Below are 26,087 nucleotides of genomic sequence, written 5' to 3' on the forward strand. Positions count from 1 at the left end.
ACACACACACACACACACACACACACACACAAAGACAGCGAAGGGGGTTACCCGCGGCGCGGCGCGCGGCGGTGCGCCAGCCTCGAGTGCGAGATTGGCGAGCGCCGAAGTGGCCGCAAAAACGAAAACGAACAAAGGGGTCATGGCGCAGTTAAGGCCCGGTTGGGGCAGTCCGATGGACAAGATAGCACAAGACACGTCATGGCGAACTTTGCACACGACATACATACATACATACATATTTTACCCTTTCGCGCCTTTTGGGCGAGCCACTTCATTCGTGTACGCGCACACATATTTGCGGAGAGCCTGAAGCCTGATCAGGACATGCACTGGCATCCGCGTTGGCGGCTTGGCCCTTCTCACGGTCTTAACACAAGCAGACATACGCACGTACATATGCACAGGGTTCCGATCCAGCGGTTGCTGACGGGTCATGTACAACGCGACACCCTTGGGCGGGGGTTCTATCGGGCCCACCTGCGCGCCCGGACGCGCACATCCGACAGCGCTTAATAACCTGACAATGAATCCGTTGGTCCAAGCTTGTCAGTCAGTCAGTCAAAAAACAGTCAGTCAAGTCAGTCAATCAGTCAGTCAAGTCAGTCAATCAGTCAACGTCACTTAGTCAAAACAGCGGACCAGTCAAGGTTTAAAGTCAACACCAATCCGCCAATGCCAAACGTCAGTCAAACAGTCAATCGATCACCGTCAAACATTCACATCATCACCATCAGTCAATTAGTTAAATATAAATCATCCAGTCAGGAAGTAAATGCACAGCGTCACAGCGGCTTACTGTGGGCCAGCCACCATCCATCCATCCAGCCAGCCAGCCATCCAGCCAGCCATCCAGCCAGCCAGCCATCCAGCCAGCCATCCAGCCAGCCAGCCATCCAGCCAGCCAGCCATCACTCCAGCTTGTCTCCAGAACCCGGTTGAGTTCCATCCAGAGAGGGTGACCAAGGCACTGGGGAGCTTCGGCGGTCCGGCCGGCGGCTAGGTACGGCACCGTGCGGTGTGTCTGGTAGCTGATGTCCCGCAGCATCACCCTCCCCATCCAACTCCTCCTCGGCATCCTCCTCCTCTGCGGCATCCCCCTCCGTTTCCCCACCCCCCTGATCTGCCAAGCCCTGCTGCTGCTGCTGCTGCTGCTGCCGATCTGGCTGATGTTCGGGATGTTGCTGCACGTTGCGCCGCCGAAGCAGCCGCCGTTGCGCAGCATGCAGATCGAAATCCGCACGCGGTTCGGCAAGGTCGAGAGCCATTGCCGTGGGATGCTGCCCGTGATGTTGCTGCTGCTGCTGCTGCTGCTGATGTTGAAGAGTCGCGGTGTGCTGCTGAACAAGCTGTGGCGGCAGCAGGGTTGGCTCCGCGGCAAGGAGACCTTGCGGTTCATGGGCCCCCGCAGCGGAGAGCGCTCGCCTCCGCCAAAGAGGATGGCGCGGAGGGGGGTAAGAGTGGTATTGCTGGTGCTGCTGATGAGGCAGGCCTGCCACTAGCCCTGCAGCAGCGTCTTGAAAACCAGTGGCAGCGTCACCTCGCCTGCCCTGTACATCGGGCTGCAAAGGCTGGTAGCGGGATGACCCCGCTTGCGGCGGTGTGGCGAAGCGGTGCAGAGGTGGAGGCGGCGGTGGCGGCATCGAGGGTGCAGCAGGCAGCGGCACCAGCGGCTGAACTCCACTCGTAGTCATCGCTCGTAAAAGCAAGTCACGTGCGGGTGACAGCCTCGAGGTGGGAACCATGCCCTGACGTAGTGTGGTGCCCGCTTGCGGGCGACTTGGCGGCCGAGCCGCCTCTGTAATGTCCCGATTAAGCTCATCCGGGACCTCATCAAGATCCCTCTGTGACAGCTGGGCCTGATGCTGCCGCTGCCGCTGCCGCTGTTGTGTCCGCTCCTGCTGCTGCTGCTGCTGCTCTAGCTGATTCGGACCAGGGTACTGCATGGGGCGGTGGCGCTCAGGGGCGACACTTCGACCCGCCCCCTCTGCATCCTGTTGGCGAAAGCGAGCCAGTTGGGGCGGCATTCCCGCACCCATGCGTAGGACTGGTGGAGGCGGCGGGGGTGGCGGCCGCGAGGCCGGCGTTGCCAACGAGGGGTGCTCCACTGCCTCCGCCACCACCGCTGCCTCCGCTGCCTCGGCTGCCTCCTCCGCAGCAGCTGCTGCAGCCGACGAGGCTGCCCAGACATGCGTTCGCGCGCTGGTCTCCAGCACACCCACGTTGGCTGGATCGAAACGAAGTAGGCCTTCCACGGTCACCCGCTCACTACGTTCCTCGGAGTCCTCATCTCCTCGGTCCCCGGCACCCCCAGCTGACCACCGTGCGCGATGTATAGGACCAGGCATGGCACGGGAGCCACGCCCAAGCGTAGATCGTCGGGATAGACGTGGGTCACCACCGTGAAGGGAAAGCTGCTGCTGCTGCTGCTGCGTCGGCGGCGGCGCCGGCGGCGGCGCTGATGACTGCATGAAGCGTTGAAGCAGCAGATGAGGCGCAGGCGGCGTCATTGGCTGTGGCGGCGGCGGCAGCGGCGGCGATGACCCATCGAGGTCGGCGGGTTGCCGGTGGGGGGTTGCCAGTTGCTGGGCCGTACGAGGCCGCACGGGGCGCCTCTCAGAGCGTTCTCGTGGAATCCCCTCCCCACCAATACTAACAGTGCTGGCGCCGCCGCTCTGCAGCATGGCCAACAAGTCCGGATCAAAAGCAGGAGGGGGCAAAGGCGCCGTCACCTCCGCCGCTCTGGTGTCATCCCAGTTCGGCGAGCCCGACGGGTCACTTGCGGCGGCCAGCGGCTCGTGGGCAGGCGGCTGCTGCTGCTGCTGCTGCTGCTGGAGGAGGAGCTGTTGTGAGGGGCGGGGAAGCGTGTTCCATAGCCGCTGCAAGAAGGTAAGACCGGCGGCGGCGCCGCCGCCACCGCCGCCTGCGCTGCTACCGCTGTTGCCGCCAGCACCGCCACTGCCGCCGCCACTCCCGACGGATGCAAGGGGGTCCAACAAGGGGTCGGTCAGGGGGTTATTTATGCCCAGGGGCGGTTGTCGTACTGGTGCCATGGCTAACGCCGGCGGGGGCGGCGGCGACGACGATTGGGGTTCGTCACTGGGTAGGTTCTGGAGCTCGGGACGCTGGAGACCGGTTTGGAGCTCCAAACCGGTGTGGCCCAAATGCTCGTCCCCGCTCTCCACCGTCGTTGTACGGCGGCTGCTTCGTCGAGAAGGGCCCTTGGTAATGGGCATGCCGTTGCGCTCCAGCCACTCGCCCAGCGGCTCCAAATCAGGCAACACGCGGATGGACCGGTACCACTTGGCCATCCGGCTGCCACCCACCTGGGGCCGGGAAAGGCAGTGGTTAAGTAATGTGCATAATGAGCGGATTTTGCAGGTACGAACGGTCGTGGGCACTGCGCCGTACTGAATACGGCATTTGTAGATTGGACGGTACCATGAGATTTGGGGGCAGACATAGTTAGTTTTGTCTAGTGAGGATGTGTTGACCTTGCATGCTAAAGGGGGACGAAAAAATAATGGGGGGCGACGAGGCGACGGCTTTACATCAGTAGATATGTATGGATGAAAACTTCCAGGGCGTGCGTCCACGATTTCCCCCCCCCCCCCACACACACACACAACTTTGGACGGTGCGCGCTGGGAGGGACTTCAAAGGGTTTCTAAACTCCACAATAATGCTTCGAACGTCCTAGGCATCACGTTCAACAACGTGGCTGTCTTACGCATCAGGAACATTTTTTCTATACAAATTTCATACATTACAAATAAACTTGTTATTTTTAATTGGTAATTTGGGTCCTCTGCTTAATTTCTGTTGTGCCTAAATCGTCGCTGAAATGCCGCCTGCCTACGCGCCATTCCATCTGTACGATGGACGCACGTGTCGACCCGGCAACCCTCGCTACCAGTTTTAGAGTTAGTCTAACGGGCTTCAGCAAAGCAGCTGCGTGTTTTGGTTAACTGAGCACTAGCTCCGTACTGTAGCCTACTTGCGGCGCAAGCACCGTGTAATAAGGAATATATTCTTATAGGCGGTTGCGTCGGCACTCCATTTTTTTTATCAACACTCCGATTGACGGAATCGCGCAATATCAGCCATTTTTTGCCTATGTTCAAGGGCGGGAGGGGGGGTATAAATGGCCCGGGGGGCTGCCATTTCCCATGACGGAAGATACCCCGACTAATCGTGGGGATATTTGTAGGCGAGGGTTCATGGCACGTAATTTGTGCGCTCCAGATGTTTTGGCGTGACACAAGCTCCAGGACTTCCCCGGAGAGCTAGTTAGCTGATGACCTGCTGCTTTCCCACATACATATCGTGTGCTGGATCGCATCGGTCACAGCTTTAGAGAGTCTGGCCGTGTGGTAGCTGTGCAAGTCAGGGCGTCCCGAAACACGGCCCCCCGAAACCTGCGCGCGAACAATGGAGGCCTCCCTTCTGTGTGCCAGGGATGAAACCCTAAGTTTCGTCCCGTCCTAGAACCTGGACGCGTCATGACCCCTCTCACTAGTTCCTTCCTTACCTTCTCAAAATGCGATCTAGACATCCATCGCCCGTTAAAAAAGATGCAGTCACGGCCCGCTATGTACCGCGGCACGTCGAACTTGCCGACAGGTTGGCCCCTGACTGCGCTGCCTCGCGACACCACTTCCTCCCTGCCGCGCCTGCCCCCAGAGGCTGAGCTCGTGCGAACGGCTACAGTCACGTCTATCGGCCCGAGCAGTTCTGGAGGAGGCGGGGCGATATCCTCCAGGCCGGCAACGCCGGCAGCGCCTACACCACCCCAGGCGCCGTCCCCTCCGCCGCCATCACCCCCGTCATCCCCGCCATCATCATCGCCTTCTGCAAGGGCAGGGCCCATCCCCAATCCTGGCAACTGCTGTGGTATCTGTGACTGATGTGGAACTGGCTGATCAGGAGATGGAGCGATAGGAAGTGCTTGTAGTGGAGGCGGCAGCGGGTAGCGAATGACCTCCCTAGGCATCGGCCGCAGCCCAATGGCCGGAGGACCAGCACGCTGATGACCACTACCTCCTACTGCCGCTGATGCCAATGCAACGCCGGCAGCAGCAGCAGCAGCAGCTGCTGCTGCTGCTGATAGTGGCAGACGAGGGACGGTGGTCGGGTACCTGAGGGCTAACCGTTGTGGTAGTAACCGCTGGCGTGTTTCATGCATGTGTATGACTCCTTCGATTCTTCCGTCGCTACCCGGGCTGGCAGATCGCTCAAGAAGCGGTCGTACGGCATCTCGTGGGCCGAGCGGGGACGCAGTGGAAGTCCTGATCAGCTGCTCCCCAAGTGAGGCGACTCCCGAGGTGGTGAGAGCACCGGCGCCGGCAAGGGCCACTGCCGCCGCTGCCGCTGGCGGGGCCGTGGTGATGGCAGGTGTGGCAGCTGCCGCAGCATCCAGCTCGGCAGCGAGGGGAGAGATACCTGCGGCATCCCCTGTCAATCGCAGCAAAGGCTCAGGTGGTGACGGCGATGCCGCCGCTGCTGCTGCTGCTGCTGCCGCCGCTGCCGCTGCTGCCGCTGCCTCTGCTTCGCCGCGGCCAATGTCGTACACTTCCACATGTCCGGCGGCGGGAATATGTACTACGGGCTGCAGATGCGGAGGTTGGGGTGCACCGCCAGGAGTTGGCCTCAATGGTCTCAGGATGGGCCGTAGAGCGAGTTGGGGGCCCCGGGGAGGAGGTGATACGCTTTGCCCCGGCCTCCGGGCACCAGCGCTGCCACCGGTTCCAACGCCTGTGTTGGTCGCTGCACTTGCCGACTGCGGCTGCTGCTGCGCCTGTTGGGTCTGTTGCGTCTGTTGGGGCTGCTGCGGCTGCTGCGGCGGCTCCGGCTGCTGCGACTGCTGTGGCTGCTGCGGCGGCTGCGGCGGCTGCGGCTGCTGCTGCTGCTGCTGCGCTTGCTGCGGCGGCTGCGGCGATTGCTGCGGCGGCTGCGGCGGCTGCGGCGGCTGCGGCGGCTGCGGTTGCTGCGGCGGCTGCGGCGGCTGCGGCGGCTGCGGCGGCTGCGGCGGCTGCGGGTGCTGCGGGTGCTGCGGGTGCTGCGGGTGCTGCGGTTGCAATGACTGGGTTTGCTGTTGCTGCTTTTGCTGTGGTGGCGGTGGCGGCGCCGCGGGGGGAAGGTCCAGAGGGGCCCTTGGCAGCTGACCTGCTGGAATGGCGGAGGTCGGCAGGACGGCGGGAGGACGCTGCAGGTGCTCCAAAGGTGTGCCATCGCCACCCTCATCACTTGTGGGGTCGGCCTGGGAACAAGCCAACGGTCATGCAAGGGCAACTCCATGGTTACGGGGTGCAGATGCAAACGACGTGATGAAAACAATGGCTTGATGTGTCGTGTTGCATTATGGTTGGTATGGAGCATGGTAGGGGTTTTGGCTCGGTTTGGGGATGCGAATGAGTGTCTTGGCTCCCTCAGCGGAGATGGGGCCAAAAGGAAGCGTCGAGCCTAATTATCTCAGGTATGGGAGCGCTAGGTTATTCTGGCAACGCTGGCGTGCGCAGAAGCTATGGATGCAAGATATGATGTGACACCTGGGGTTCAGAGGTCAAGCCGGATAGGGTTGTGTAGGTCAGGTTAGTTTACGGTACTGACTGCCACACCAAACGTTACATTCTGTGCGGCATAATTACTGCTAAACCTGACCTGATGTCATCTGATTACATTAGACGCCATAAGTGCGTTGATGCCTGATAGTAAACGAGCCAGCATGACCTAGAACAGTTGCCGTCAGATCAGAAGCGGCCCCTTGACGGGTGCGGCCCTTCCCGACAGGAATCCGCCCTGCCTTGCGGCGGCCTCACCTCCATGCCGTGGAGACGTTCTTCAGCGCTTGCTTCAGCAGGGGCTCTGGAGGATCCAGTTTATGTCTGCATCTTGCGTTGGCTGCAGCGGCAGTTGCGGAAGCACTGGCAAAGCGGCGGCGGAAGCAGGCGCAGCAGGCTGAGGACGTTTGCCACGGCCGTTTCCAACCGGAAAGGAATGTAAGGAAGTTGACGCGTGTAACTGCGGCTTAGCTGTGGCGTCCCCCCTTACAGGTACATGGACGCGATCACCCTCGCATGAAATTGTGGGATGGTAGAAGGCGAGATCGTCCTGCAGGGCAAAGCAAGGGGACATTGAGTGAGCTGCTGTCCTGGCGGGTACGATTTCGGTTACGGTTGTGGTTACGGTTACGGCCATGAAACAATCTTGGCTGTGATTGCCGGAAACATTGCCAGCAATATTCGATAGCTGAGACAAGCTAAATGCGTATTCACAAAATACGGGTCTAGGTTTTGCAGGTTTGAAGTTGTGGGTTGAAGTCCCCCGAACGGTGTACGGGGTTACTTCTTCTGGTGGTTGTGTGATAATGGCTGGTCAGGGTTACAGTGCCGCGCTGCGTTACAACAAGTGCGAGCATGCAATTCGGCGAGCTGCGCAGGTCGCAGCAGCACTCGAGTTATTGATCTACAAGCTGTTATTTAATTTCCTAGGCAGACATTTGCGGCATTGAACGTGCATCACAACGCGACGGCCAGCGCTTAGCAGGCGTCTTACGCCGCAGGAGTCTCCGTTTTCGACAAGGAAAAAGGACGCTCACCTTTAAAATGTATATGTTGACTAGTCTTAAATGCCGTTTTGCGGCGGCCGCAGCGGCTTCGCAGGACCTGCCCACTGCACACCACAGGCTGGGCACCCGCAGCCGCCCAGGAGTTTTTAAGTACGTGTAATTAGCAGCAATGTTATTTTAAACATTAGTCGTTGCTTCTGCATGGATTGCGCAAAACTGCGGAGCCCGGCGGGCAAACACCGACATCGCCATAGCTTGTTGATAATTTATCTTACCTACCAATTGATTAATTCTCCTAGCAGTGATTAACCGGGAGCTGGTATATGCCCAAGCTCTATGCACCTTGGCGACTGTTGGTCGTTGACGTACGTGCTGCTGCACGATGCACCATTCTGTAACAATCCTAAGAGTTTTTTTATTTCAATGTTTCAATTGGAGATATTTTCGATAATCCTGTGGAGAAGTAAACGCAATTACGGGGTCATTGCTGTCAGGGGGCCCACCGATGTTGTGTCTGGCAACGTGCAATAAAAGGAACAATATGTACCTTATGCAATACATACAGCTGAAGTCAGAAGCTGACTGTAGCCATCGATGAAAGTACGGTGGACTCCCTTTACTGAAGGTAACGTTGTGGCGGGCGGGACATTGCGCGATGCCAAATAGACATAAGGCAGTGGGAATGTCTGTGTTCGCACACCAGGAAACTCTGTGAATGGTGGAATGAACCGTGTCGGATGGTCAGCAGTATCGTCCCTCCTTGTGCAAACCTACCGGCACTGTTTTTCGCTTATCTTTGGTTAAAGATGGAGGATCAACTACTTGGGATCCATATCCTGCCTTCATATTTGAGCGGGCCAAAGCCGGAAGAAAGTAACTGTCGTACGGATGTGCATCGTCGCTCACAAGGAGTCTCCGGCACGCAGTAACGGCCAAACTGGACGCCTGAGAAAGAGTTCTAAAAGAGGAATCAATGTGGGATTTTATCTAGCGAAGGTGCGCTATGGTGTGTGCGCTGTTTTCGAGTTGCGCTCAATTAAGGAATGTCTGATAGACCAAAATAAGTTGCAACATATCTAGGAAAGACATAGAGTTATATTTATGGTTTCCAACGGCGATTCAGTCACAACCGTCTCACGGCGAAGGTCGATGTCCTCCGAACAAAGTTCGTCGGAGCAAGCTGCGGGGCGCAAAACCAGAGAACTTAATGAAAAATGTACTTTTTATGAATATTTGGTTGCAAATAACGGTTAAACTTGCAGCAAGACAGAGTCTTTCTTGTTAAGGATACCTGTTAAGTCGTAACGGTTGTAACCCAGTCGACATTCGGCAGTCAGCAGCCGGCGCATGTGGCGCACGTTCGTGCTGGCTATTTGTTTAGCTGCTCTATGGTGGAGAAAGCCACTTGGGAGGTCTTTTGCCAGCTTGAACTTTCCTGATATTCTTAAGTACAGCAACTGCATGTGCATTTCCGCTGTCTTGCGCCGCTCGTGGAACACCTTTGAAAAGTTACGGATAGGATATTGAAGGTCTATCCACATGGCCTTTCACATGGCCTTTTTTGAGTATATTTAATCATACTGCAACTCGGTTTTCTGTTTCAAGCCGGTGCTTCCTAGTTTCCCTAACGCCAGTGCGTGGAGTTTCAATCGCAGGCGTCTTATTTAGGTGTCTTAAACTCTAAGACCCTGTGGGGCTCTTCCTTCCTCATATGAGACGATTTGTAGCTGCGGAGTTAAGAACACCCAACTCCCTAGCACAGCCACACATACGCATACACACAGCACGCAATAGCTTAATTAGAAACACAATTGGGCGAAAGCCATGAACGCCGGCCTCAGCTTGGCCGGGTTATTACATATTAGACCGCCGCCTCGGCTACCGATGCATATCTTTGGGCGCAGTGGTGCATGTTTAGCGTGATGAGGTGCGGTGCGTCGCATTTGTGCTGCTGCTCAATGAGAGCGAGGGCGACGACGTGGTGAAAAAAGGCGGGGACGCGTTCCTCACCTCACCTTTTGCCGGCGGTCCCAGCGGACGGTCAGGCTGGCTTTTTGGTCCCATGCAGGCTATGCATACATTACCGCAAGGGGCCATGTGGGCCGGTCATGTGCCCGAGGGTGGTTGCCTGCCGGCAGAGCAAGGCATATGGCGACAAGGAAAGGCAGGTAAAAATGCACACGTGCGCGATATTGATGAGTGGGACAGGGGGGCATATCTTCACCCGTGGCCGCTACCTGGCGAAACCCTGCCTTCCCTAATATTTCGGGGCACCCGCATCTAGTTACCCTAGTTAACTTCTCTGTGGATCGCTTTGGTTCCGCACCCACCATCGACACCCAACAGAATCTGCCAGATCGACGGTCAACAACAACTCAATCAATGGCTCCTTCTGTAAGGCAAGGGCCAGGTAACAGTGCCGGGTCGGTGTTCATGGCTGTGGCCATGTATCGCCTCCCATGCTCCATGGCTGACACCGCAGCAAGAGCCACAACATCTCAAACACATTGTTGGACTGTTTATGGAGCTTGGACAAGCCAAAGTTGTTCACGCGGCACTGGCAATCCTGTTGACAGAGTGAGTTGGTCCACTACTGCCGGTGCCACAGGACAGGCCCAGAGGTGATGACAGCGAGGGGACACCCCCCCCAGGGAACCTACTGGATAACCTCCACACCCACACACTGCAGTTTCGTTTATGTTTCTAGGCTTTGGAGGCAAACAGAGCGCGAAGGGGCAAGTACCATGTCCCCAGGGGGCAGCGGTTTTGCCGCTGTTGTGGTACTAATAGCCGAATCGAGGATGAAAAACACGTGTTATTGGAATGCCCAGCCTATAATGATATTCGTGCTGAAGAGAGATTCGATCATCAACAGAGCATATTGGAGGCCATGACATGGGAACCAGTACGTCTGGCGAGGATGTTGGAACGTATGTGGGCTCACCGAAACTCAGTTACCCCTTTGGACGCCAGTCTGGGCTGATGTGCGGTGTTTCCTGTTCTCCGTGGCTTTTAGGCGTATAGATATTGCCCTTGGGCCTTCGGCTCGTATGGGTAGTTTTATAGGTATGGGGTCACGCACCCGCAACCATGTAACACACACACACACACACACACACACACACATACACTGCTGGTCGCGAAATCCTGCGATGGGAACTTCCTAGCATAGGCACCCCATCAACCGTGAGACGCCACCAAAACTCATTTTGTTCATTTTCTTATCGTATGTGAGATCATAAACGATGGAAGGCCCGTTGCAAAAGTAAGAATAGTTTCACCAAGTACCACAGGAGAGCCCGTCGCCTCTTCAATAAACAAGGTGTGGGATACTCGACGAGCCACAGAAAATGGCAAAAGTTGCATGTCAGTCGCTAATTCAACGAATAAATCTTTAAGTCTGATGGGGGGCCCTCCATTCTACTTAGGAAAGTTACAAAGGGATTGGGCTAGTGAGGTCCGCGGCTGGAGGTATTGCCCCATTGTTTGATGCCACTGCCATGCCCTGCGCATTGCCAGACGTGCCTGGTCGGGTGCATGCACCACCACACCTAGAGCATCCCGCACAAGAAGAACATCCCCCGACGTTTGCAGTGCCCTACAGCCCAGGAGTGCTTGGTGTCGAAACTCCAGCCCTGGGCAGATGTTAACTGACGGGACAGTCAATCTCTCTTCCGGAAGAACAGGGTTTCCCCACAGAGGCAAACTCGAACACCGCGCGTTAGGAACTAACGGATGAACGTCAACCTCTTCAACTGGGGGAGATATGCCAACGCTGTAACAATGTGCTGAACATCTGGCGTTAGAACGATTACCCCAAACCAAGGCACCCCCACCTGGGGCGTAAATCGGCACATGATATTGTACGTCGGGTAAAGGGCATATGCAGGAAAGAGGGCATGACCAACACACCCAAGGCGGTCGCGTCAAAACTGCCTGGGCTATCGCCCTCACAAAACGCACCGCCCAGCACGCCCATCACACTTTAACATGCTCTCGAACAGCTAGTGCCCCCAAACCGCCCGAAGATGGATGGCCATATAAAACACGTTCTTAGGAACCCCAGTGGGCCATCTTGTCATGTGCATCCCGGCCGCGGCCCAGGTCCCGATCAAAACGCTTGGCAGCTTTAGCCTCTATGTTCATTAGTTTACTTCTGGGGGAAGCCCCCCGTGTACCATGTGCCACGTAAAACTATGCAGCCCATAGGTGGCCGTTGCCTGCGCATGCCCAAAAATGGAGAGGTGCAGCATGGAAGTGCGTAGGAATCGAGTCCAGACCTTGTCCAATTTCATGTCCCAGTCCGTGACCCGGGTGTTTTCCCCACATCTGTAAATGGAAAAGTGGGGACCGTAGCCATGTGCACCACCTTCATATCATGAATCATTTGCACTTGGTGCAAACTTGCCCCCAGAAATTTGCCCAAACTGCTGTCAAGGTGCGATTGGTCGTGGCAAAATTGGACAAGAACGTTTCCCTCACGGTTCCCAGGAAGGTTTCCTCTTGCAGCTGCGCTTTGCATGGTATTTTAGTGCGTATTATGTGTACGGCACGGCGAAGGTACGGGTACGGTATTTACAACCTTATTCTGCATGATTTTGTGTACGGTCTCTTTTCCACCACTAGCCCAATTCTTATCCTTCCTGACGCTTTCTCCTAAACGCGGCCCACGGGTTCCTTGTAAAGTATACATCCGAATAGTAAAAGAGCAGACAGCGACACATCAGGTCCATACCCCACCCTCGGCGGATAGAGGGTGTGGGCGGGCACCGAACGACTGGTTGCGAGGAAATCGCACGCACGCACGCACGCACGCACGCACGCACGCACGCACGCAGGGCACTGTTGTGCGACACACACATCAAACGCGCACGCACTTGACAAGATCGCCATCTTATGCGGAAATAGAATAAGAAAGAGAGAGAGAGAGATGGAAAGAGGGAGTGGTTCAGTGTCGCCCGGGATTTGAGGCCTCTCGTTCGCCAGCTTGCTCGGAAGACTAAGAAAAGCATACGTCCTAAGGGTATCCCGAGTGTCGTCCGATAGGTCCCCATCGAAAGCTAGGACCGGCCTCAAAAAAACCCTAAGCGATATCCTTTTGTACTGGCGTCGTTGAATTCCATCCACCATCAGATCGAGCTCACTAATCTATCCAACAAATCTTCGCGCAAATCCCGCTCAGTCCACTTTTCCGAGCGTATGTAACCGAATGTTCTAACGGCTGTCTTTTCCTAGCTAGCACCGTACAACTGTATCCGGAGCGATCGCGGCCCCAAAACCTGGGTAACGACATGCTGGGCAAGAATCTAAAACCAGGCGCGGAACGCTACTCTGTCGGCAGGCCAAATACTGCTGCAAGCATCTGCGGAGATTACCACTGCATTCGTCATCCATTCGTACCGTGTCACCTAGACCAACTTGCACCATGTTCTCAATCATCAGCGGCAGAAAATGGTGTTACCAGACGTGTGCCTTAATAATGGATTGTGACATTGAACCTGACATACAGGTCAACTCGCCCTCCGTTTATGCTCTCCCCATCAGAGAGCCCTCCGCCGTCAGATACCTGACCTCATTTTTTCGCAAACACACATAAGCTGCCTTAAATTATCGGCCTGCAGAGAGAAAGAAAGAGAGAGAGAAAAAACAGACAGGCAAGAACACAGCAAGAGTGTGCACTGGCACGCGCGCGGTGGGAAGGTGGCTGGCTCCCGTCCGGCGTCGCCTGCGGATCGGCACGACCTATGCCATGGGTTTGCTGTTGGTAGGCTAACCGCAAAGTCGGAGTTTCGCGTCCCCGGGAGGACAGCAAGCTGCCATGGTACGCTGGCTGCCACTATCAGCGGCTTGCACCGGGCTTCAGGGCTTCAACAGCAACCTTTGCGCGCCGGCGCGGCTTCCGTCCGCTTGCATCCCGCATTCTTCACACCTTCAAAATCACATAATAGCGCGCTTTTAGACAAAGAAGGAGGGCGCAGTGAGATATCGACAACAGGGCCGTCAACTGGCCATAAACGACGGCATGGACATACATACATATAGGCAAAGCAGCGTTGTAATCTACGCGGTCCCGTGCCCGATGTCTCAGCCTTAACACGGCGGTTTTGCGTCCTGCCCCTGAACGTTGCTGGATCCAAAAAGCTCTGACCCAGGCGTTATAAAGTACTCCACAACCCTACAGTGCCCTCAAGAGGAAATAGCCTGCCTTGATGAGCCCACTCTTAAGAACAAATTTTCTTTTCAGAGCCTTTCACTACAAAAAACACGCATGAATACATAACCCCTTCCAAATCATATGCGAGAACAAGCACTTCCCTTGACCACGCACATAAATACAGATACATGCACATATGCGATATCTCCTCCTCAGCCTTTCCCACATGCATTTCTGCTTTTACACACACACACACACACACACATACACACACACACACACACACACACACACACACACAAAGGCACACACACACACACACGAAGGCATACACACACACAGGCACACACACACACACAAAGGCATACACACACACAGGCACACACACACACACACAAAGGCATACACACACACGAGAGCGAACTTCGCTGGCACAACATCCATCTTACATAACCATACCAACCTCGCCGTGTTCTTTTCGCCGCACTCTACCTTGCATGTTTCCATTTAATGCACGCTTGGTGCAGTATTAAGTGTTTTAATAATGTGCGTTGTGCGACAACCGATTCTGTGCGGCCTGTGTTCTCAGGGCCGTTGTCCTAATCCTAATGCTGATGGCGCATCTTTTGTTTTGTTGTTCTCACTGTGCACCCCCACCCACTCGCCCCGCGGCACAACGTGCATGCCTGGCCCTCTCTTCTCTCTTTCCTCCTTTTAAAGTAGGCATGCCAGTCTTTGACCTGGCACTCAGCGGTGTAAAAGCATGAACAGAAAACTAGGTATAAACACAAGTAACGCAACATTATAAACCCACACACGGGCGATCCAGCAACCAACCCGAAAATGCAATCTATGGGCGCATGTGGCCGCTGCCCCCTGTCCTGTCACCATGTCACGTCGGGGGCCTGAATTGAAAAACTGCGTTGCACTAATTAGCCCGCCCGCCATGATGCCATGTACACTTCAAACTTGGCAATTTTTGGCCGCACTATGGAAGCGAGATCACTTTACACCTCGTGCGGGGGAGCCTCCGGGGGAAATAATTCAGTCCGAAAGGGAATCATCTCCAGAGCGTCTCGCCTGCTGGGGCCAGTCCGTTCGGCGCCCCTGGGACTCCCCTTGCAGGACGGGCCCGCCGCGGGGCCGCCGCCACGATGATGCCGCGCCCTCACGGTTGGCTGCCATCACTGGCCGTTGCGGCGTGTAGTACGCTGGCCGACGGGCCGCCACGGCGGGCAACGACATCGCTAGCGGCGGCACTTGCGGGTGCTCACCTTTGGCATCTCCGACTGCATTAAATCCGCTGCGGTACGCATGGCGCCTAGTGTCATCCGCCCAATACTCCGCCACTCCTCCTCCCTCCTCCTCCTCCTCCTCCTCCTCTTCCTCCCCCTCTTGGTGCTCGTCGTCCTCCCCCAGTTCATCGGCTGCTGCTGCGAAAACGGCATGCGCCCGCCGTCGGTGCTGTTGCTGCAGCAGCATCGATGGCGGGGGGTCTTGCAGCCGGGCCATATGCTGTCGTACGGTGTACGGATCAACATCTATCGGATCGTGGCCGTTAAGCTGCGGGAACGGCGGCTGACACTCTCCCTCTCCCAGCCTCTGCCGCTTGTGTGGTAGCTGCTGTTGTTGCTGCTGCTGTTGCTGCTGTTGCTGCAGCAGATTTGGTTTGAGCTCGGCGGGAAGCCTTGGAAGAAACCTCGACGGCGCCTCGCACACCGATTCCCTCTGCCGCCATACGTCCTCCTCTTCCTCCGCCTCGTCCTCCTCTTCCTCATCCTCCCACGGTCGGCGCCGACGCCGCAGTGAGGCTGCAGCCGCAGCCGCGGCCGTGGCCGCATTGCTGGCTGCGGCCCTGCGGCTGCCCTCGCCGTGATACGTGTCAGAGCGCCCATAGCCAAGATCCCCCGATGCTGAGATATGCTCCGGCTCTGGTGCATGTGGCCGGTAGCGTCTCTGTCCCGTATAAGATTGCCCCAAGTATTGGTTCAGAACCGACGCAGGGGTACGCGTCAAATGATCTCTGCTGTGCCCTGAAAGGCCCCCACCGGCAACATCTAAGCTCTGTAGGGCGGCTAGGCCCCGCGCCAAAGTGGCGGCATCCAGTACCAATGCCGACGCCTGCTGCAGGGGTGCCGATGGTAGCGGCGGTGGCAGCCGACGCTCCTGTCGAGGCGGCGGGCCCCCAGCAGTAGCAGCAGCAGCAGCAGCAGCGGAACGTGTCGCTGCACTGGCAACTGCTCCAAAGCCAGCAGAGGCAGGGTCTAGCGCTGCAGATTCAGACGGCTCCACCCTCCTGACACGTGCGCCGTTCGGCAATGCCATCCCGGAAAGGGCTCTCCGAGCTTGCGGAACCTGCGACGGTGGCGGCGGCGGCGGCGGCTGCAGCGGCGGCGGCGGCGGCTCCTTGAGTGCCCGAGTTGACAGGTCCACCCCCACGGCATTGCTGCGCATGCCCACCCCGCCATCTTCCTCCTCTTCGTACTCAGCTGCGGCATCATTACCATAGTAGTAATCCTCAACCGCCATAAGATGCTGCTGTTGGGCTAGGAGGCGTCTCAGCAGCTGCAGCTGCTGCTCTGTACGGAAATGCGCCGCTGGCATGCGACCGCTGACGCCACGGCCGACGCCGTCCACCACGCCCGCCGCCGCTAGGCCCGCCAGGATATCCCGGGAGATGTGGGGGTCCTGAAGGTCAAGGTGAAGCATTGGGGGCGTAGCCAACGCTTCGTGGAAGGACTGAGACCGTTCTAGGCCTCCACCTTGCTGCTGCTGCTGCTGCTGCTGCCGCATGCGTAACCTGGCCGTATCGCCTGCCACCGAAGATACATCTGCGGCTCGGTTGTATCGCACAGACGCAGCGGCTGCCGCGGCCGCGGCGACGGCCGCGGCGCTTGGTGTAACACCTATGGCAGCACCCGCAGCCTCTGACTTGAGTGCTGCCTGCACCTTTGCTAGGCCTTGCATGTCAGCGCCTGGAACGCCAGCAGCGCCGCGTGGTGGCGGGCTTACCGAAGCAGCTCCGCTTACACGTCCTGCCGGACCATGTGTCAGTGAGACGCTTCCATGTGCGCCATAGTCACCGTAAGCAGCGTAGGCACCGTAGGCATCGCGGTCAAACTCCTCGTTGTTTGTCGCCGCGGCGGCGGCGGCGGCGGCGGCGGCGGCCGCCACTGCTGCCGCTGCCTCAGCAGCAGCGCCGCGAGAGAGCGGCATCTCCGGTTGCATCGGCAGAGTGTTGAGCAACACCCGCAGAAACCTGGCGTCAATGGGGCGGCCGCTGCGTTGGTGCTGTTGCAGGAGGCGCTCCGCCAGGGCCTCCAGTGGAATCTCCGCCATTTGTTCCGCTTTTAGCTGGGGAGATGGACCCGCAGATCCCACCGCCTGCACGCCAGCCGATCCTGAGGCCGCGGCCGCGGCCGCGGCCGCAGCTGCAGCCGCCGCAACCGCTGCGGCAGCGGCTTGTGGCGAAAGCTGCCCCATGGGCGTCCGGGGTGTAAGCGGTGTTCCGGACGATAGTGGTGCCATAGGCGGCATTGCTGCCGCGGCTGAGGCTGGTGCTGCTGGCGGCGGCGCTGGGCCTGGCGGCACTGCCGGAAGAGCCGCCGTGGGGTCAGCTACCCCTTGGCCTTGGACGTCATCTGGGCTTGCCGCCACACCCTCTTGTTCCGCGCCTTGCCCCTGCTGTTCCTCACCGTCGCCGCTTTCCGCTGCTCGCTTTCGACTGCGCCGCGCGGGTCCCTTGGTAACTGGCATGCCGTGGCGCTCCAGCCACTCGCCCAGCGGTTCCAAATCAGGCAACACGCGGATGGACCGGTACCACTTGGCCATCTTGCTGCCACCCACCTGTAGAGAGCGGAAGGCAGAGGAGCGATGAACCCCGCATGCAGCTGTTTCAGTGGACATGGGTTTGGTACAGTATGATGGGCCGACATCCGGCGCTAGGATTGCGCCTCGAGTACTAGTTTCTTACTGAACCCTAGTCCTTTTGCCGGGGGGGGGGGGAAAAGGTCGCTTAGCGAGCCTTAACAGCGATAATGCAGCACAATTTGGGCATTATAATTCACAAAGATCATCCACTTCTTAGCTGTCCAGGAGGCGCCTCCGAGTTTCAAGGGCGGATCTGCGGCGTCATATTGGAAAGTGACCGACACCCATACCAGTGCATGGTGACAGCAGCAGTTGGACCCGGGGGGGTCCGTGGCGCTTTGCAGTTCTGACAGGTTATGAGCCCTGATAGCGCTGGGCGCTGCGCCGAAAGGTCGCCGAGATTTGGATCCCACTGGCTTTTGTTCAGAGTTAGAAAAGTCGGGATGTGGATATAGGGGATTCCCTGAGCGAGCGAGTGTCGCTCACGGGAACAAAGGTTGGAAAGTGACCGACACTCATATAACAATCAATTGTGGCAGAAGTTATAGGACCCGAGGTGTCTGGCGCTTTGCTGATTCAAAGACATCTAGCTGCAGCCGTTATCCCACAAAATGGACATGAAGGCATTGAGGCATCCCATGGCCTGAGACCATATAGCAGCACTGGGTCTTTCAGTAAAATACTAGCTACATAAGCCGGCCATTATGTAGCTTGTCCCTTGATTCCTGCTTTTGGCTTTCGACGGAGTTGGCGGCGGGCGCGAAGTCGTTTCGGCTAGACACAACTAGCGATGTTTGTTTGGCATACAGACAACGTTCGTCGACGGACCTTCACAGGACGGATTGCGCAATCCGCAAGCCATTACATTCAGTTAAATTATAGCATTAAGTATGAAGGAGTGAAGCGGAACAGCATAGCAGCTAGGTTCTGTATGCGAGCGGAAAACGATGCCGCGGCATCACGCTGAGGCACCTGCGCAGCACCTACCAAGTTTCGTCTATTTGCGCGTAATTCAACGCAAAACATCTTGAATTTCATGTTAAATTACTTAATGAAATTATCTAGCTTTAGATCGAGCTTGGAGCTTAGTGCATGGGTTCTAAGGACAAAGTTTTAATTGTGGCGACGAAGTTTCGCGCCAAGCAAACGCCTGCCAAAGACCACCGCGACACACATAATTTTGCATGCGAAACAAAAACCTACTTTTGTTTTATTCATTTAAATAATCACACTTTATGCTGCGAACGGGTGGATCAATGATGCGCAAACCAGCTGGACTTCCTTTTCCCCTTCCCTGCACTGCCGCCACGTCCCCACCTTTTCGAACTGCGAGCGAGACATCCATTTGCTGCCATTGTGAATGCAGTCCCGACCGGCAAGGTAGCGCGGCACGTCAAAGACGCCGCAAGCGTGACCTCGCATGTATCCGGAGCGTGTGTCCTCCTCTGGTACCCGGCTGCCGCCGCCCCTAGGTCGTCGACCACCGGCGCCGACGCGTACGGCAACCGTCACTTGTATCGGCCCCGGCGGCAGAGCCGCCACCAGCTCTTCCAGGTTTTGCGCAAGGTCTTGGTTTGGTTGGCCTGGTGCCTCGGCGCAAGTGTCCGTTGTATTGGCGCCGGCAACATCACCGCCATCAGCGCTGCTGCCGCCAGCTCCTTGTCCTGCATTCTCATTTGGCTGCACCGCATCGTCGGAAGCCTCAGGAGATTGGCCGGCGGATGCTCGCTTCGGCTGCCCAGGCGGCGGCGGTGATTGCTGTGGCAGTGCTGGTGGCGGCGGTGAGGACTGGTACTCCTGTATGTTTTGCGGCTGCACCGGCGGGACCGCCGCCACCTCTATGGCTTCACCTGTCACCTCCGCCGCCGTCGGCGACGACGGCTGAGGCCGAGCGGTGCCTGACGAGACGCTGCCACGCCCCACCTCCTCTTCACTGTCCGACACAGCAGAGACAGCCACCGCCTCTGGGGGAGAGGCACTGTGGGGCCCGGCCAGACGCTGCTGATCTTGTTGTTCCTGCTCTTCCTGCTGCTTTTCCTGCTGCTTTTCCTGCTGCTCTTCCTGCTGCTCTTCCTGCTGCTCTTCCTGCTGCTCTTCCTGCTGCTTTATCTGCTGCTGCTGCTGCACACCTTCGTTGGATGGCAGGTCGGCTCCCAACAACTCACCGCCGGCGGTGCTGGTCGCGGGGCCCTCTGTAACCATTAAAGAGCCAATTGCCGACTGGAGGGTAGCAGTCGTAGCTGGACGCAGCTCAGGTTCAGAGGGTGAGCCTTGTGACAGCCCGTCATCTTCACCATTTGGACCGGCGGCTCCGCCACCGCTGCTGCCGCCGACACGCCCACTGCGGGGGTACGCAGCCACAGACGTCAACGGTGGTTCTATGCTTTCATCGTACGGCAGCTCGCCACTGGTGACGGGCCCGTACGCAGATAAAGCCGAGCAAGGCGCTGAGATAGACGGCAACTGCCGAGCTGTTTGTGGAGTACCATCGGCATTGCGAACCGTCATTGAGTACAAGATCGGGCGGAGGGCCAACGGGGTCGACCCACGGCCAGGCGACTGCACCCGAATGTGACTAAGGGGTTTCACGGCGTCATAGCCGCCGTTGCTGCCGCCAGCGGGGGTGGCGGCGGATGCCAGCTCGGTGTTTTGGTCAAGCGCCATTTGCTCTAGGGGACGCGGCTGTTGCGCAGATTGTTGCAGGTGCTGCTGTGCCGCAAGCTGCAGCGCTTGCGGCTGCAGCTGAGGTTGCGGTGGCATGTCTTGATCTTTTTGTTCTTGTTGCTCCGGCTGCGGTGATTGCTGTGTTTCCGCTACCGGTGCAATGTCGGAGTCTTCCTTACGGAAGCCGATCTGCGAAGAGGACAAGAGCACGCAGGCGGTCGCATGATGTGAGTGGATGGGTCGTAGGTTGGATGCGTGGGCAATCCAACGTTTCTGGATGTGTGCGTGTGCACACAGAGCGGCCGGAAAGGCGATGACCATTGCGGTTTTTAGTCGTCAGCATCAGAGCCTCCTGCCCACGAATTCTACATGAAGCTCACTCCCATCATCCATGACCTTTTTTGGGAAGAGTAGAATCCAGGTTTCCCAAGAACCGCACGCACTCTGGAGCATGCTGGGATGCAAGTGACGCGCATTATTATCAACTTCAAAAAAAACAATACTTGATGGGGCGCAAATCGAGGATATCCGATTGAGGCAGGATTTTCGTATGGTGAAGGTGCTCCAGCCGTAGCTTTACCATCCGTGAGTCAGCCCTCGAAGCGTGCGTACTTTTGTCTCTGGTGGGCATGGTCGTGCCGGGCGCGGCATTCGACGGTTGCAAACAAAACAGCAATGGCCATGCGACGTGGCCGTTCTCTTTCCGTGCTCCTGCACTTTTGATTTGCTTTTCCCTGTTGCAGTTACAGTCTGCGTGCCTCGGAAGGGAACGCGGTAACCCGGAAGTAACTCCTGTGCCTTCGGAACCGCCTCGGCCGTCGAATCTGCACTAGCCTTACGGATGATCCTGTGCGCGGTCTGTGGATCCCGGCCATTTGAGGTTTATTTCTTTCCAAAGGTTATTTGTTAATGCATGACTTGCGCGTTTCGACGTTGACCACAAAAACTGTTGGGGGAGAAGTGGGAAACTTTCGCGTGTGTCGCTGCGGAACAGCGGAAATTCCGTTCGGAGGACACTTTCAAACCTAAGCAAGCGGTTTAGCGATTTCACGTTGAATGATGTTTCTGGCACAGCGTGCTTACCGTAAGCGATCTAAATTGCCGTTCGATGAATGCGTTGTTAGTAAGCACCAATGTTACAGGTAAGCATCGTTATGGTGTGTACGCAACGGCATGTAATGTAATCTCTATCATTCGAAATATATCACCTGAGACCAGGTATGGATAATGCTTTGATATGCGTCGCGCAACCGCGATACACCGATATGGGTCGCCTTCGCCCGCATCCGCTCATTCAAACTAAGCGATGATATGATGCAGTGAACATGGCAAATTTAAGAAATGCACTTTCAACGTGCGCTTTATCCTAAATCTCTATCGGTTTGCACTAAGAAATTCGACTGCGTTACGGACAGGCAATCGCTCGGACTAATGCATTTTAATTAATTTGTTACATCTGATATCAATGTAGATATATCCCCGCTGTAAACTTTCAAAGTACCCGAGCTCCTGGGCGAACAACGCCGTGGCTGGACAGCGTTCGTGACTATCTCTGTTATCTGGGGCTCTATTTTTGACAGCGAGGTTGTGATCTTTTGGTTAAGCATGCTAGCTTGGGCTCAGATCCCGGAGGAAGGCTCTCAGATCAACGCATCCCGCCTCGATCTTCCAAAGGGGAAACGCACGCCTCGCAGGACATCAGCGCATATGCGCGTGCGTTGAGGCAACGCGCTAGACATTATTGGGCATCTAAATCGATTCCATTTCCTTGGAAATGAAGCTCACCCACCTGGCCTGCAGCCCTTACAAGCCCCCTGAACTCCGTTCCCTTGTGCTGTACGCTAGTGCCACCCCCTCCTGTCCCAATCACGCAGGAAAGCCCCTTTTAGCCAGCCGCCTTCCAGATCCGTTGCGCGCACTTCACACGCGCAAACGTATCGGGGTCCGCAACCCTGACGCACTCCCCCGCCCTCTCCACCGTAGCGCACGCAAGCACGCTCTCACCTCCATGAAGCTGCTTCGCAGCAGCAAGGTTTTCGGGAGTTCTCCTCTTCCTGGGTGGTCCGGATGGGCGCGAAAGGCGACAGACGGGCAACCATGTTAGCTTGGAAAGGCGCAATAATAAAGCAGGGCCCCGGCAGGAATCCGACATCGAACATTGGTGGGACTTCGGCGGGTAAAGGAAAGGAAGGACTGCAAGGACGAAAACAGGCCGGCTAAACTACGAAAAGGATAATCTTGTAGAATTAAGCTTTCTATTTGAACAAGAGCTCTCCCTTTTCGTGCAGGGACGGGACGGGGCCGGTTAGGTGCGGGGAGCCGCGGAGATATAAGGGGGAAAAGGGGAAAGGGTTGTGATACGCACACTTCATGGCCAAAATCGCGTAGGCAGCTGGCAAGCCTTACCTCGTTACATAGGTTTGTTGGAGTACTAGGCAGGTCCTTGGAAGATCTGCAGACAATGCAAAAAGCACAAGGTAGGAACACAAAGTCGGCAATGGCTGCGGTGGTGTGAAGGTGGAGTGCCAGGGTGCCGTCGGGTTGGGCAGTTTTAAAGGCATCTGTGGTGACTGCGTCAGTATTTGCAACAACCAGAAAGGAAGGAATGAACGCGTGCGTCTGGGATCAAGCTTGCGGCTGAAAAGGTTGGAGGATATGAGGGCGCGACGTCTGAAAAAGAAGCGCAGCGGACGGAGCTATTTGTACAGCTGTAAGGGAGATCAGGAAAAAATGTTTTCACAGCGCTTGGCATGAGCACGCCGGTTTTGAGAGAAAGCCTTCAGTGGCGCCGGAAAATAGCACCAAGATTCTCTCGAGCAAATGCTTTTGCAGGTCCCTGAGCCTGCGTTATTTTGACCTAAGCCTAAGCTTGAGCTTAAGCCCGCCTCGATAAGCAAGAGAAGGTGCGCGCTTTGGCAGAGGACAAGCCCAAACAAACGGCCAGGAAGGCGGCCCAAGGATTGTTAGTCCGCGCAGCATGTGCACCGCCTAGATTCTTACAGAATGCTACTAGTTCATACTGAATGCCCTTGCTGCAAGATGCTAGTCTCTAACATCCAAAAGAGCTGTCATGAGCCCCACACACAGGTACCTGGAGGTCCGTTAGGAAGCGGAACAGGCTTACCGTTCAAGATTTTGGAGAGGAAAACGTTACGCGCAACGTGTATGCTTCAACAAGAGGGCTTTGCCATAACGCCGGCCGACGGAGACCAGAGCAGGAGGAACGTCACTAAGGCTCCAACTGTGGTTATCCACAGTGAGGTGACGAAATCTCGTCAAATGTCGTTATAACTAAGTTGTATGCAGGAAGTTATCTGGACAAGTGGTGCCCATCGGGACGCCGACATTTGCCCTGCTCCTCCCGTAGTGAAAGTTCTGCTGCACTGTCGTGTATATCAGTAGTACCAAAAGAATTATCTTGTAAATAATTGAAGAATCTGACTGCAAGGCAAATGCCACAGCGACTGTTGTTCGTTGGCGTACGTGCTTCTATCATGCGATCGCGGTCTCCTCAGCCTACCTTAAAAATTTGTTTTAAATGATTCTCTAAATTTTTATGGCATAAGGACGGGAAATGGACTCCAGAGGACTCTGACGGGGGTGGTGGGCGTTGCTGGCACGTCGCCCACCAAGAAAATGCTTCCCACAGAAGAACGCAAGCAAGGCTGCAATTTTTGTGTGGAACTTCAGGAATTCTTCTTGAGCATTGCTGAGTGGTAAGCGCCTGCCTGAAGGGCAAAAAAGTTACCACAAACAGCAAAAGTTAGGCCGCGGGACACGGCTTCATTTGCAGCTGAAGGAAGCATTATTTTAACATAATAACAGGATTGAGAATCGCCATTTCGAATTAGGCTAAAGGACATTTCTGACTATCATGGAGTGGATGGACTACCAGTCCTTTGCCTGTCCAATAATTGGCCAAGACAAATTCGGTAGAGCTACAATATGGAATGCATGACCTAATACAAAATAACTATGCTAGCCCAATGGAGTCATGTGCAATGGACCGCGTGCCGGTTGACCCTACCTTTGAACTGCGCAATACTCCACGTTGTTCCAGTTCCAGCAGCAAATTTCAAGGTAGCAAGGATACGCCATTGCTAAGTGTTGGAGTTTTCCTGGAAAACTAATATGGCTTTCCAAAGTTCTAGCCGACGTTGACCGTGTGGGTTATTTTGCGTTATACGAGCGAGGTAAGCCAGCAGCCCAACGCATGCCTATCAACTAAAGTTTAATCTTCAGAAATAACTGGAATGCGCTAAAATAGTTGTCTGGGCCACAAACCTCAGACGTCTGAGTCTCAACGGTGTAACTAAGAACAGCAAGGATACGTTATAGCAAGGGCTATGAGTGCTCCATATTGTTTAAACAGTTCAATTAGGAAGGGTCTCCAACGCAACGACAATGTACAACAAGTTACAATGTACGTTCTTGCATTGGCTTGTACGCATTTATCCCAATGCCAGATACGGACAGGAATTGTAAATTGAGAAGGGTTGTGCATCCTTAACGGACTCAATAGCCCTTAACCAGGGCATGTGCGACTACGGTGGTTTTAGCTGGAGACCGAAGCTACGGAGCTTGTTAGGCCATAATCGATCGTGTTACACCGTTTCAAGTCATTCCTGGCGTCCCATACTTGGGCAGTCTTGTGCATCTCTACTTTGCGACCGTAAGGTGAAATTTTATTAAAGGCCTTGTTTTTTGGAATGCCCTTTGGGCTTATTGGCATGGTAAGTCGCTGGTTCATTCCCCAAACCTATATCTCCGCAGCCCTGCTGGTTTAATTGTTTGCAGGCTGATAGGTCCTTAATCATTTCCTTATGTTGCAGGGTAATATGTCCTTGGATGGCAAGTGTCAGGGAGTCGCTCTCTTGGCGGTAATTATGTCGTAATTTGTAAAGTTGTAAAGGGACTGGTATAGCCGTTTGCCATTAATTATGCTGTTAGTCCCGAACTTAAATGGGCTGGGATTTATGTAGGGAAAGGCGTAACACGCGCTTGTGCCCCTTCGGGTCCTTCGGAAACAGAATATTATTACTCATGCGAGGAAGCGCAACTGCTCTGACCCGCTCTTGCTAGTTTCCAAAGCAATAGAAATCATGGTGAAGATGCCTTAATATCACTTTACGGAACTTCCTACAGCTTCCTCTTTGCACTGCCATGCTCCTTCACTTCACATTTTCATCGACCTGCTAGGTGCATGCATACCGCGCTACAGTTCCTTAATTGAATCGTAGCGGTAGCTGGCCAATAAGAAAACACGAAGCTGAGTCTCGTACAGTTGTCAACTGCTATATACCACGGCCGTACCGATCTTAACAGCGACTGCAAACAGACGGAGCCCTTCCTGGACGAAGGAATGAAGGGATGAATGAAGGGGACATCCATCCCTGGAGAGCCGCTTCATCTTAGCTTAAGGTTTCTGCGTACGTGGGATGTGGAATGTAGAGTGTGTTAGGAGGGATACGATCATCAACAGAGAATGTTGGAGGCCGTGAAATGGGAGCCAGCACGTCTGGCGAGGATGTTGGAGCATATGTGGGCTCACCGCAACTCAGTTATCCTCTTTGGACGCTAGTCTGGGCTGATAGTGCGGTGTTTCCTTTTCTCCGTGGCTTATAGACGTAAAGGTATTGCCCTTGGGCCTTCGGCTCATGCACCCCCAACCATGTAACACACACACACACACACACACACACACACACACACACACACACACACACACACACATACACACACAGGCGGTCCGAAACAAGCTAAATTACAACCGTTCGGAAGCTTGCGAACACAAATAAAACGGGTAACACGCCAATAGTTGGCACAACACGC

At 55.8% G+C, this 26,087-nt stretch overlaps 2 protein-coding genes across 2 annotated transcripts; both read right to left on the reverse strand.

Moving 5' to 3' along the window:
- Positions 1-1,959: 1,959 nt before the first annotated feature.
- On the reverse strand, positions 1,960-11,424 carry rlsB (RegA-like protein RlsB; the record flags this gene model as incomplete). Its single annotated transcript, XM_002951411.1, has 10 exons — positions 1,960-1,994; positions 2,036-2,314; positions 2,648-3,326; positions 4,532-4,851; positions 5,151-5,256; positions 6,166-6,259; positions 6,819-6,923; positions 7,051-7,110; positions 9,898-9,959; positions 11,404-11,424. The coding sequence occupies 10 exons, from the start codon at positions 11,422-11,424 to the stop codon at positions 1,960-1,962; spliced, it is 1,761 nt and encodes a 586-aa protein (XP_002951457.1).
- On the reverse strand, positions 10,114-24,607 carry regA (somatic regenerator). Its single transcript, XM_002951412.1, has 8 exons — positions 24,283-24,607; positions 23,776-23,983; positions 23,380-23,696; positions 22,662-22,707; positions 22,260-22,309; positions 18,909-20,444; positions 17,298-17,567; positions 10,114-16,103 (listed from the first exon to the last, which is right to left on the reverse strand). The coding sequence occupies exons 5-8, from the start codon at positions 22,263-22,265 to the stop codon at positions 14,766-14,768; spliced, it is 3,150 nt and encodes a 1,049-aa protein (XP_002951458.1). The 5' UTR covers positions 22,266-22,309; positions 22,662-22,707; positions 23,380-23,696; positions 23,776-23,983; positions 24,283-24,607; the 3' UTR covers positions 10,114-14,765.
- Positions 24,608-26,087: the final 1,480 nt, after the last annotated feature.

The sequence above is a fragment of the Volvox carteri genome (assembly GCF_000143455.1).
Source record: "Volvox carteri f. nagariensis unplaced genomic scaffold VOLCAscaffold_23, whole genome shotgun sequence".
Taxonomy (NCBI): domain Eukaryota; kingdom Viridiplantae; phylum Chlorophyta; class Chlorophyceae; order Chlamydomonadales; family Volvocaceae; genus Volvox; species Volvox carteri.